This window comes from Phocoena sinus, chromosome 1 (genome assembly GCF_008692025.1).
Source record: "Phocoena sinus isolate mPhoSin1 chromosome 1, mPhoSin1.pri, whole genome shotgun sequence".
Classification (NCBI taxonomy): Eukaryota; Metazoa; Chordata; class Mammalia; order Artiodactyla; family Phocoenidae; genus Phocoena; species Phocoena sinus.
Window position 1 is genome coordinate 101,576,302 of NC_045763.1, and position 14,122 is coordinate 101,590,423.

Genomic DNA, 14,122 nt, shown 5'->3' on the forward strand with positions numbered 1-14,122 from the left:
GTAATCTTCTTTAAAGACTCTACTCAAGCATCACAATCTTTAAAATGCCTTTTCCAATCACTTCAAGTCTGAGTTAGGTAACACCACAAACTGTGCTCCCTCTATTATAAGGTTTTGCCTGTATATACCTCTATTCTAGTATTTATCAAACTATATTATAATTGCTGGTTTATTCATCTCTTCCACTAGACTGAGCTCATCAATTAGTCCTTTTAAGAACAGATTGTGCAGTACACGGTAGGTTCTCAATATATGTTTGCTGAATAAACTGTCTTGAACTATAGTCATGAATAATTATCATGGCTACATATTTAAACTATAAATAACTTCTATTAACTGTGTCTATAGCGTAATAAACTTACCTCGCTTTATATACAGGCTTAACAGAACTTCATAAGACTTCACAAAACACAGAATTCCTAACGTATTCACTTAATTCCCAACAATCTAAAGTTATTTGTGAAAAATAATAGAATAGCTTTCTGAATATTGTGTTAAACTGAGTTATTTTAATTTCACTGACCAGAATGTTTAGACAAATAAAACATCAGTCTCTTCTCCAATGTTCAGACAAATAAAAGCACTAGTCTCATATTCCAATGAGGGAAGGAGTATGGTAAAACAATGTATCAATTGTTCAGGTGGCTTAGGTTTGCATACTATTTCTTTTTCTTTTTGGGGGGTGGGTGTACCCCCACGGCTTGTGGGATCTTAGTTCCCCAACCAGGGATTGAACCCAGGCCCTTGGCAGCGAAGCTCTGAGTCCTAACCACTGGACTGCCAGGGAATTCCCTATTTCTATATACTAGCTACATGACCCTGTATAACAATGAACACCTCCAAGCCTCAGTTTCTTCAATGGAAAACAGATAAAATTGCATACCTACCCCACAGATTATTTCAAATATTAAGATATGAATGTGAAAGCATTTCTATAAACCATGAAGTGCTAAACAAATCTGAACTACTGTATTAGCTTCCATCCCAACGTATGCCGAAGATTCCAGTTGCAAAATAGTTTCACGGGCTACAACAACCTCCTATACGCACCCCGTATGTCTCTCCAATGACTAAAAATTCATAAATAAAATTAAGTTACCGGATCACCAGAGCACAAGACTTACTTAATAGTCCTCAATATTCTTATGTGGTTGAAGTAATTAATGATATTTAACTTAATAATAAACTGATATGTTCTTAAAAAGTGGTTATTTTATAAATCTCAAAGTAAATCTCAAGGTAAGTTGTTGGTACAGTCATTTAAATTTCAGCTCCATTAAAAAAATTAATTGGAGGACAAAAATCAGCAGGGAATATTTAGAGATATTTTCTTCTATTAACTATTTAGACTGGGTACTGTCTATTGACATATAAGCTTGATCCTCTAGAGACTAATATGAAAGTTAAAAGGTCACCATTACAAAACCAAGACTTTCTTTCCCCCCAAGTTTCTGGCTTATTTCTCAGATATGCTTGCTGGTCTATCAATTAGAAGAGAAAATTTGCTGCATTTTTCTAAACTAAAAAAATGATAGAGCACATTAATTCTGCTCTCAGCAATATCTTTCTTTGTTAAATAGGGACTTAGGAGGATTATGGACTATATTAAAAGAACTGTTTTCAGTCCCTTTTCCAATATTTATAAAAATAGGATTCCTTAACTTTCAAAGGGCAAAACTCCTTTAAAAAAAGAAAAAACAAAATCTACTACAAAAGTCAGCACTTCGGTACCTGATTGTGGTAACAAGGCCAAAATCCAAGACGAAGCCCTTTATTGCACATCGTGTTCCAACATCTTGGGCAGCCCCATCTTGCGACCTCTCCAGATTGGCTGCTCCTGCTCTCTCTACTGCAGAGAGAACTTCAATTAGAGAAATTCTGAAGCTCGTAAATCTAAACTGGATACTCCCCTCATTGGAGGTAAGGATGGTAAGAATCACTAAAGAGATTCAAATTAGAGAAGGTTTCATATATATCCAAGTGGCTTGAAACCACTGTAATGCAGGCAGCTGAGAGTCTTATTATGCAAGTCTATTCACCTAAAAAAAAAATCTTAAGGAAAAGAATGGCAGCAAATTATTAGATAACCTGAAAAAACAGGTTATATAATCATAAATCTCTAAAGAGGAAATATTCTCCACTAAACCTGTGTAGAATTTATATCTTATAATACAAACTTATAGCTGACCATTCATGTTCATAATCCTTATGAGAAAAGCAAGCAAGAAAAAAACTAGGACACATTATCAACCACTTTTCATGCCCTAAAATAACTTCATTGAAAAAATGATTGGTTAAAAACCACTGGTTAGGAAGGAGAGGTTTCCCTGCTGACTTAAGCCTAGCTGCCTAAGCAAGGCTTTAGAAAATGTCTTCACCTACAACAGTGCAAAGGCAGAAGGAGCAGAGGCTATGGCGGTCTTCCTAGTGACACTTCCAAGTCACATAAATGGGGTATGTTTCTGGGACAGACTGCCAACAAGTTACTGAAAGAAGAGAAACAAGAACAGCAAAAACCTGACAAATAAACAGGCCAATGCCCTCATGTGTTTTATTATGACATAAAAGGTAAGTCTTAACTAAAGTTACCTTGAGGCTATCAGATCGAAATCACATCCTCCATACTAACATTATCCAATTTGTGAAAAACTGAATTGGTTTTCAAGCTGATTTTCCACAAAAATTTGTTCCACAAAAAATGACATAAAACATGTATAAAACATTTCTTAGACCAAGCAAGTAAGAAGCCACATCCCAAAGAACTTCAGGAATTAAGATTTTTCAATCAGAGTTATAAAAAAACAATTTTAACCACTTTTACCACCATGAATTTTAATCAAAAGTGTTCTGGTATGTGCTATGCAACAGAATGAAGTTAAAACTTTTGAGATACTGTAACCTGTATTTACTAAATAATTTAACAATGATTTTACCTTACCTGAGTGTGAAAATTTGAAATGGTGGTTGTTTCAATATCTTTCTTGCCCAGAATTTCCATTTTCACTGGAGTGTTGGGGAAATTAAAAGCAAAGTAGTCCAAGAAGTCTGGGAGATAAGCGGCCGCTCCATGCACTATTGCTAAAGCATAGTAAGCAGCATTTTTCTCATTTTCACTGAATGTCAAAGCAAGAAACTCCTCAGAAAATCTCTCCATCTCCATTGGAGACAAAAATGAGAGTTCATCCATGTAAGCATGAAGGACAAGAGCACCACCATTGGACTGGTGTTCCTCATGAATAAAGTTGCTAAATTTAGTACCTGTTTTTAAGAAATTTCTACGAATAGAATGTTCCTGGTGAGTCATAAAAGGTGTTTGTACTCCCTGGGGTACCCGATATTCTTGCATGCCCAAATTTAATCGACACAGCTGTTCATCTTTCAGATACCTGAAGGACTCCTTATTAACTCCTGAAGTGCTATTTATTTGTCCTTGGGTGAGGATTTCCTTACTGATGCGGGTCAGGCCAGCACAGATGGTTTGTACTTCCTTATTGTACATTTTAAGGCGTCTTCCTCGCATATCTTCTCGGTGTTTCTTTTTCTTTTTCTTCTTTATTTTCTTCAAGACAAAATCATCAGCTCTCTGGGTTTTACCATTTTCATCTGGTGTTTCTGGCCACAATAATTAAAAAGAAGTTAGTTGCTAGGCCTTATGTCAACATACAAGCTTCTTAAGGTATGCAATCTCAAATTAAATAGCCTATTCTCAGTTTCTCTGAATTTGCCACTATAATTTACATGTTTATAAAATGAATGAGACAAAGATCTTAAAATACAAAAACATTCTGGATTGAAAATTATGCTAAAAAGTAGGTAATGCAAAGGTAAGCATATAACAATATGACTTACAATCAAAACTAAAGATAATATCCAAATAATTTCACATATGCCATACTGTATGGAATATCTGTTCAGGAACCACTGTAAAATCTAAATTAAAGCTCACCATATTTTGCTGTTTGTCTACAAGTTACTATGATATATACAGGCGAATCAAAGACAAATTAAGCTGTTAAGACACCATTTTGCTTAACAAATTGGCAAGACTGGGGGTGGGAAAGAATTCTTATACACTGTTGCTAGAAATATAAACTGGTACAACCTTCATGGAGGGCAATTTGGTACCCCCAAAATGAATATGCACCAAAGCCTTGGAAATATTTATAATTCTTGGTCCCATAAATTCCACCCCCAAGTAAAAATTACCCAAGAAAATAACTAAGAAAAGTTAACATAAAGATATCCACGACAGTGTTATTTAGGGAATCCCCTAAATGACTAAAAACAGAATATGGATTAAACTCTGGTACTTACATACATGATAAAATACTACCCAGCCATTCTAAATTATATTATAGGTAAAAAGAACTGACAAATTACAAGGTTATGAAATGTTTACATTGTCATGCTTCCAGAAAGCCTTCTCTAACAACTCTTTCCCACCCAATTTGGATAGCTACTCCTACTATGTGCTTCCTTAATACTGTACTTCCCCTATTACAGCACTTAACACATTAATTTTCCACCTTTCCTCTAGACTGTAAGCAATCTAAGGTCAGTGGTATATATCTTACCTTTCTTTCCAGAGCATCTAACATATGTATAATCTGATCTTACTTTTATAATATTAAATATCCATTCAAACATTATTAAGTACCTACTATATGCCAGAGACACTGCTGAGCACTAGAGATACAGTGTTGACTGAGACAGATATGATCCCTACCCTCTTGGACCTTATAATCTATTTGGACTTCAAAGAGGAAGTATCAGTATGCTACTCTAGATGCTGGGGAAGCTCTCTTTAGGAGATGACATTTAGGCTGAGTCCTAAATAATAAGACAAGCCAGGCATGTTTTCTAGGGAAAAATATTCTAGAGAGAAGCAAAGGACCTAAAGAGAAAAACGTATGACTTATCTATTTCATATATACACAACACAGAAAACTATCTGGAAAAATATACACCAAGGTATTAATGCTAGTTATCTAGGCCGGTAGGATTATAAATGTCTAGCTTTCTTCTTTTTTGCTTACCTATATTTTCTAATTTCTACAATAAACATACATTACTTTTATAATTTAAAATATTACTTTTAATTTTTAAAGGATTATCACAGATTGATAAACCCAAAATAGAATGGCATCTTTATTTACTAGTTGGGAAATAGTCCCAGCAATAAATATTCAGGATTAAATAACAGGTATAGTCCTCACCAACCTTCAAGCTTGGTATGGTATTTATTGTATAGAATTTATCCACCCAAAAACAGTACTTCTGACATGATTCAAGTAATTCAGTGTTAAGACAGATACTCCAATTAATCCTATTACTACATCTGGGAAGAACAAGTTCAATAACTTTTACAGTAAAGAATTTACTTGGTATAATGTGTAAATATATGACAAATTGCACCACTCAATACAAAATCATTCCAAGTCACCAGACATTACAGAAATTATAAAACCTTCTAAGGAAAATATTTAAATGTACAAGTCAGACTTTAAAGTGAGTGTACAGATACCAGATGACTTTCATTCTGTTTAATATTTGATTTTAAACAACAAAAAGAAAGCCCTTCATTTGCAAGCATCACTTATAGGTAAACTGAAATCATATACCAAAATATAATGTAATTAGATTGTTTAAAGTGGCAAGAGGAAAAGCAATCTTTTATTTTATATGTAACTAAATCTTTGAGAATTCTTAAAATACACAGTAACAGTAATTTGTATTTCTTACCAGATAAAATTAATCTAAATACTTTTCCCATATATCAAATCAGTAATTTGGGCAATTCTCCCAAGCAACTAAATGTTAATGCAATTAAATATAAAGGTTAGACCAATTTTAAAATAGTCATCTAATTACCCTCTGCTAAATGTTTTGGCAATTTCACAGGGAAAAAAAAAAAAAAGCAAAGAAAGAGAAAAAGAAAAAATACCTATGAATAGATAGGTTATTTTAAGCTTCAGAGGAGGTATTTGGTATGCAGAAGATGAATTGTGACCTAGATCTGCCACTGAAATTAACACCAAGAAGGAGCTGCCTTGATTGTAACACATTTTCTATACTACTATCAGCTTACCAATGGTATTTCTATCATGGCCAAGGCTCTGTGGGTTTCATTCCAAAACTCATTTATATGAGAACCATTTAATTAGTCTAACACAACCCATCTCAAAAAAAACACTGCACAAGGAAATGAAAAGGGCCTTAAATTGATTGTAATCTCATATTTCAACATAAAAGTCTAAAATATGAAATAAATTTCAATCTCCTCACTAATCCTATTTTTCAAATTTTGATTCTTATCTAAGGCTGAGATAAAGCTTGCCTTTGTTTATACAGAAATTTGAGACTACTTGTATCACACTAGCTAATGAATTTCCATGAATAAACAAAATTTATTTTTGAATTATTGTGATGGCAACTAATTGAGAATGGCATACATACACAAAGTTGTTAAAGGTTATTACAGTAAGTTAGTCACCGTTGCTTTAGAAGAATGATACTGGGGTTGTCTTTCCTAGCATTAAAAATATTATTTAAAAGAAAGTCTTTGCAATAAATATTTCAAATCAATGTTGTATACCTTAAACTTACATAATGTTGTATGTCAATTATATATCAATTTTTTAAAAAAACCAATGTCTCAAGTCTTCACAATCTTTCCATTTCTGGTAGAGTGTTTTTAGCTTTCCAGAGAATGTATTCAGGAAGTAATATTTTGAGTATTTCCCTACAGTGCAGAAGTGAATATTTATTGACATCAGTTCTTTTATAGAAAAAGAGCCAAGATACACTATATCTGTGATTAAGGAAAGCTTTCACATATCAAACTGTGAAATTAAATATAAAGAGAAGTATGTAACTCTACAGAGGAAGATACAAACATTTGAGAGATAAATTGCTGGCTGTCTTAAAAAAGGTCATTATAACTATAGATTAATACATGACACTATCAATAAAATCCTCATATGTGCTAATACCATTAATATTCTCAGCTATTAAATAGTATCATTTATTTAACATCACTATTGAAAGCTTTCATTAATGAAAAAAAAAATTACCTTTCCACATTACAAAACTTAAGTTTATTAACACCATTCTTATGTTTGAATTACAGCTTAGAACTGAAAAATACGTAATATCCTCACTTCCTAAAAATTATGGTGGATAAGCAAAAGCAAAACAATTATAATTTTTTTATATTTTATTAATCATAATAAAGAATAAAGGCTAAAGTTTTATTTTCTGAAAGTAAATTCTCTTTGGTCTTATTAAAAGTTCTTCCAGCTCCACATAACATCCTGACTAAAAAGGAAAAACAAAAAACTGCAGATCTGGAAGCCATCATTTTAGTAAATCACTGTACAGTTACAACACTGCCTTACTTTACCTGCCACCCCTCTAATTATGGTGTTTAAGAGTGATTGGCTAGATTTGAATCCCTGTCCTACCACTTCCTAGCAGTATTACCTTTTGCAAGTTAATTTCTTTGTACCTTGTTTCTCATTAGTAAAATGGGGGAAAACAACAGTACCTCCTCATAAAATCAGTGTGCAGAGTAAATGAAACAAAGCATATAAGTATTTAGAATAGTCCCGGAACATGACAAATACTCAACACATGTTAACTGCTATTATTACTGCAAAAAGTTTAATTGTAGAGGCAGTAGAGTATGTTATTGAAGAGCAGATGCTTTTACGGTTAGACACACCCAGGTTAATGTCCCAGCTCCACTACTCACTAAGACCTCTGGGCAAGCTCATAAATCTCCTTAAACTTTTACCATCTAAAATGTTATTAATGCTAGTATCTATTTCAGAGTTATTGTAAGAATTAAATGAGACAATGAATATAAAGCCCTCATCTCAGTATTTGACACACAATTAAGTCCTCCCTCACCATTTTTATCATTTTCATAATAATAATATTTGATAACATTCCTTGAAATAATTGGCAGTAATTCTGGGATATCAAAACTAGAGCTAGAGGGACTTCCCTGGTGGTCCAGTGGTTAAGAATCTGCCTTCCAGGGACTTCCCTGGTGGCGCAGTGGTTAACAATCCGCCTGCCAATGCAGGGGACACGGGTTCGAGCCCTGGTCCAGGAAGATCCCTCATCCCACAGGGCAACTAGGCCCGTGTGCCACAACTACTGAGCCTGCGCTCTAGAGCCCACAAGCCACAACTACTGAGCCCACGTGCCACAACTACTGAAGCCTGTGTGCCTAGAGCCCGTGCTCCGCAACAAGAAGCCACCACAATGAGAAGCCCATGCACCTCAACGAAGAGTAGCCCCCACTCGCCACAACTAGAGAAGGCCCACACGCAGCAACGAAGACCCAACGCAGCCAAAAATAATTAATTTTTTTAAAAAAAGAAAAAAGAGGGCTTCCCTGGTGGCGCAGTGGTTGAGAGTCCGCCTGCCGATGCAGGGGACACGCGTTCGTGCCCAGATCCCGGAGGATCCCACATGCCGCGGAGCGGCTGGGCCCGTGAGCCATGGCCGCTGAGCCTGCGCGTCCGGAGCCTGTGCTCTGCAACGGGAGAGGCAGCAAAAATGAGAGACCGGCATACCGTAAAAAAAAAAAAAAGAAAAGAAAAGAATCCGCCTTCCAATGCAAGGGACGCAGGTCCAATCGATCCCTGGTCGGGGAGCTAAGATCCCATATGCCGCGGGGCAACTAAGCCTGCATGCCACAACTGGAGAGAAGCCCACACCCCGCAAAGAAGATCCCGTATGCCACAACTAACACCCGACACAGCCAAATTAATTAATTAATTTTAAAAAAAAAACTAGAGGTAGAAATTATCAACCTAGAGTACAATGAGGTGGACCACAGAGAATCACATTAAAAGGGGAAAAATCTCTGAAAGAGGGAAGAAAACTATTATTCATCAAGTGTCTGCTAGGGATCATGTATGTTACCTCATTTTAATCTCCAAACAAACCAGTGAAGTGGATATATAAATCCTTTTTACGGAGAAAAAAACAGAGCTTGAAACAAGATATGTTACCTATATTAGGTCACAAAGGTAACAGGTGACAACCTAGATTCAAACTCTTACCTGACTCCAAAACTCTTCTTTCTGCCTTCTCTATCTACTCCCCTTAGGTGATCAACTAAAATTATCTAATTACAACTAATGGACTTGAGGTGGCTTGGAAAAGCCTCCAATAAATGGAGCATCACTACATTCAACAAATAATTTACTGAGTGCCCACAACAAGATAATCCTACATAATCACAAAAATAACATTATTTAGGTTATGCAAAAAATGTCCTTAAAGGCCTGTTTGCCTCTCTCTAGGCGGGTAAAGTAAAATATCAGTCCCTGAAGGTGTTGCTCTGATAAATGAGATTATCTGTTTATCTCAGTCCTCTGTATAATCCCCCAATAATTCCCTACTCCTATCACTGAAAACAATAAACTATTTCTAAATTAAAATTCCTGCCAATAGCTTTTTGACATCACAGAAAATTTCAATTTGTTGTGTGACTTAGGGACTCTTTCCCTGTGAGAGTAGTTGGGCAGTTGGTCAAAGATGAAAAATGTGAGAAAGGAAGGCTGACTCACTAGAGTATATAAGAGCAATCCTGTCATTTTAATGACAGTGGAGAAGAGAGCTATGGAAATCAACTTCCTCCTTTCCTTTTTAAAAAAAATATTAAAATACTACTAAAATCATTAATTTATTAGCCAAGAATAATTAAGAAGAAGCATTACTTTTTTTGATGGAGTTTTTTTTTGAGGAAGTTTGTTCTAGGCTTTTATGAGCAATAAGAGGGACAGAAAAAATTAAGATTTCAAAAGACACAGGTAACTATCATTTAATTAAGATTCAAGCCTGTTGCTTGCAAGAATCAAACAATATTTTAGTATCTCTTTATTAACAATGCAAATGTGTTTAGTGGAAAGTGAAAAGCTAACTGGACCATGAGTCAAAAAAACTGGGTTCTAGATTCAGTTCTATCATATACTAACTAGAAAAGCTGAAGTGTGACACTTCAGCTCTTCAAAAGTCACTATACTTCCCATTTTACATATAAAGCAAGTTTACCTTAGCATTTACAGATTAAATTTTTGTTTCAACTATTTATGAGCAACTCCAAATGTCTGGAATCAAAATTTATAATTAACCTATACATGAATTTGGATTGAGTACTGTCGGGTTAGTGTGCAGGAACAGGTCTCTCAGTTGAATGATCTATCTCAGGGATCAGCAAACTTCTTCTACGAAGAGCCAGATCATATGCTTTGCAGGCCATATCGTCTATCCCACCCAACTACTGTCTATACTGCTGTAGTGCAAAAACTCCCAGAGACAATACAACTGAATGAGTGGAGTGGTGTCCCAATAAAATTTTATTTCTGGACACTGAACTTGAATTTCATATGATTTCATATGTCATGGGTTTTTTCCAACCATTTAAAATGTAAAAACCATTCTTAGCTCAAAGGTTGTACAAAAATAGGTAGTGGAACTTGATTTTTGAAAAAGGTACAAAAGTAATTTGATGGAGGAAGGATGGTCTTTTCAACAAAAGGTGCTGGAGCAGTTGGATATCATAGGCAAAAAAAAAAAAAAAGAACCTCAACCTAAACCACACACATTATACAAAATTAACTCAAATGGATCAGAGATTCAAACGTAAAAGTTAAAGTTAAATAAAACTTTTGGGAAAACAACAGGAGAAAATCTATGGGACCTAGGTCTTAGGACCTCAGACATGACACCAAAACCATAATCTATAAAAGAAAATCAACAAATTAGACTTTAACAAAATTTAAAATGTTTGCTCTCTGAAAGACCCTGTTAAGAGGATGGAAAGACAAACAACGGAGTGGGAGAAAATATTTGCAAACCACTATTCTGATAAAGAATATACATATCTGTAATATATCAAGAATTCTCAAAACTCAATAGTAAAAAAGCAAACAATTCAATTAGAAAATGGGCAAAAAACTAAAGAGACATTTTACTGATGAGACTATATGGACAGCAAATGATGGCATGAAAAGATGTTAAGTATCACTAGCCATTGGGGAGATGCAATTTAAGTCCATGATGAGGTATCATTACACATTATTAAAACAGATAAAATAAAAATAGTAACAATACCAGACACTGGCAAGGATGTGGAGAAAGTGGATCTCTCATATATTGCTGGTGGGAATGTAAAGTGGTACAGATATTCCAGAAAATAGTCTGGCGATATCTTCCAAAAACAAAAACAAAACATATACTTAACCACATGACCCAGCAATTGCATTCACAGAAAAATGAAAATTTACATCCACACAAAAACATGAACATGAATGTTCATAGAAGCTTTATTCATAATGGCCAAATTGGAAACAACCAAAATGTCCTTCAACAGGTGACTAACCTGTGGTATATCCATACCATAGAACACCACTCGGTAATGAAAAAAAATGAGCTGTTGATACATACAACTTGAACAGATCTCAAGGACATGCTGAGTGGGAAAGAAGTCTCAAAAGATCACATACCATATATATTCCATTTATGTAACATCCTCAGAATGACTAAATTATGGGTTGGAGAACAAATTAGTGGTTTCTAGGGGTTGGGGAAGGTGGGGAGACACAGGAAGTTCTAAGATTACAAAGAGACAGCACAAGGGGCATCTTTGTGGTGATGGAATAGTTGTGTACCTTGACTGCAGTGGTAGTTAAACTAATCTACAGGTGTTAAAATGGCACAAAATTATACACACACCATTGTACCAATGTTAATTTGTTAATTTTCTGGTGTTGATATTATACAATAGTTATGTAAAATGTAACCTTCGGAGGAAATTAGTGAAGAGTAAAGACCTCCCTGTACTATTTTTGCCATTTCCTGTGAATATATAATTATCTCAAAATAAAAAGTTAAAAGAGTTTCTGAAAACCTGCGGATAAGGAAAGGGAAGACATAGTTCTGTAAATAACAAGGGTCTAGCCACTCTCCTTATTAATCTTAGAGTTGTTTCAAGGATCAAGCATGATAAAATAACAAAAAGCAGTTTTAACAGTACTTAATAACAGCCAGACACTTAAGTGCTTTCCACATATTGTCTCACTTAAGCCGTAAACAATCTTATAAAAGAAATACCACAACCCCATTTTACAGACAGGAAAACTGGAACTGAGGGAGCTTAAAGTAATTTGTCCATGGTCACACAGTAAGTGGTAGAGCCACGATTTAAACTCAGATTGACTCCAGAGGCATGCCTCCAGCACATCACTATAACAAGTATAAAGATATTTAGTGGAAAAACAAAAGGTATCCATCAAAGTGTAGTGCAAAACCGTGGATTAAACAAAGGTTAAACCAGTTTATTTTCTGTAAGATTCTCAGAACTTTTAAAATGCCAGTGTGTGTCATATAGCTAGGAGGCTATGGTTTTTTCCCCAACATATTTGACAAGGGAATCTTTCCCTCCAGAATATATAATCCAACAGTCTCTCATTCAAAAGTCAAAATGTTTACACTGGAGTTATTGTGGTGATCATTTTGCAATATATACAAATAATGAATCATTATAATATTAAAAATAATATGTGTCAATTATATCTCAATTTTTTAAAAAGCTAAAATGTTTAAATGACCTAATCTTAACCCACTTTCCTCCTTCACATACTAGCAAACCACAAATGTTTGGACTGCACTGTCCACTGTGGTAGCCAAGAGCCAAAAGGACTATTTAATTATAAATTAATTAGAAATAAAATTTAAAATTCAGTTCCTCAGTCACACTAGCCACATTTCAAGTCTTCAAGATTTGTTCAAGGGCCACATATGACTAATGGCTACCATACTGGACAACACATTTATAGAAAACATTTTCATCATCATAGAAAAGTTCTGTCAGGCAGCACTGGGTTAAAAGTTTGTTTTTGTTTGTTTTTTAAAGACATGGCCTCTGCAATTTTCAGAGACGCACACTGTGTTATGAACTATTATACATGTGTTTGCCGCTATCCTCCCATAAAAGGGGACTAGGGCAGAAATTCTTAATAGGACTGGCTACTGTCACTCTGATGCCAAGGCACAGGGAAAAGATAAGCAAAAAAGTGGAAAACATGAATAGCAAACAGAGAAAGCAACATCACGCAGCTGGAGGATGAAGCTTGAACTTGGATTCAGGAGACCTGGGTTCTACTCCCTATTAGATCAATGATTTTTTTTTTTTTTGGTACCTGTTACTAATTAACTGTGACTAGACAAGTCTCTTCACTACTTTAGGCCTCAGTTTTCACTCTTCAACAATACAAATTTGACTTAGATGATCTCTAAGATTCCCTCTAGCTCTGTACAGTTGAAACACACAAAAACACATGCACACATGAAATGAGAAGGTGAGAAATGAAGGCACAAATTAAAGAGAGCAAGATCATTGCATATTAGTGGTGGAAATTGGCATTCCTGTCAGTTTGGCACAAATTCTACTCCTGAGGATAAGACTTGGATACCACCAAAGGAAGAAAGATTTAGTTCAATTCAATAAAAACTTACTGAGCAATTATTTGCAACAAACTGCACTATCTGGAAGTAGCACCACACACACACACACACACACACACACACACACACAAATTAATTAGCCCTAGGTTAAGACCAAATATGTGGAAGAAATCCAAGACTCACCAAACTTGAGATTGAAAGACTAGTTCATTAACACGTAATAACTGCCCCAGCACTAAGAAACATAGAAGTATTTTAAACTCTTGAGGAGACAACTCTAACAAATTATATAAAATCATATACAAAGTACAAACACATGGCATACTCAAAATTCTTATCCCTCCCCCCACCATACCCTTCTTCTAAAGAGAAAGTAAATAAATGCTACAGGTACTTGGGAATATGAAAACAGCAATTTTGGTCAACCTAACTTCTCTAGAACCCACACTCAGATAGTCCTACATTTTCTGGGCTAAATATTCTTGACTTTAGTGAGTTTATTGGAAATAAATAAATTCTCAATCTGTTGCACCGGGCAGAGATGAAAAAGCAACTGAAATTCTTGTCTCTACTATCTCCTACTGAACTTTTCAGAGGCTTGGTTGGTCCTATTTTCTAGGATCAAAGGGGAGAGAAA

At 35.0% G+C, this 14,122-nt stretch overlaps 1 protein-coding gene across 2 annotated transcripts in view; it reads right to left on the bottom strand.

Moving 5' to 3' along the window:
* Nucleotides 1-14,122, bottom strand: part of RSBN1 (round spermatid basic protein 1) — a 44,180-nt gene that overhangs the window by 27,145 nt on the left and 2,913 nt on the right. Inside the window, exons 2-3 of one of the 2 annotated variants that reach the window (XM_032648745.1) lie at nucleotides 3,387-3,612; nucleotides 1,732-1,849 (exon numbers count right to left, since the gene is read on the bottom strand). In XM_032648745.1, coding sequence (XP_032504636.1) covers nucleotides 1,732-1,849; nucleotides 3,387-3,612 — 344 coding nt within the window. Of the gene's footprint in view, nucleotides 1-1,731; nucleotides 1,850-2,938; nucleotides 3,613-14,122 lie in introns of both variants that reach the window. The other variant, XM_032648736.1, reaches the window with a different exon arrangement.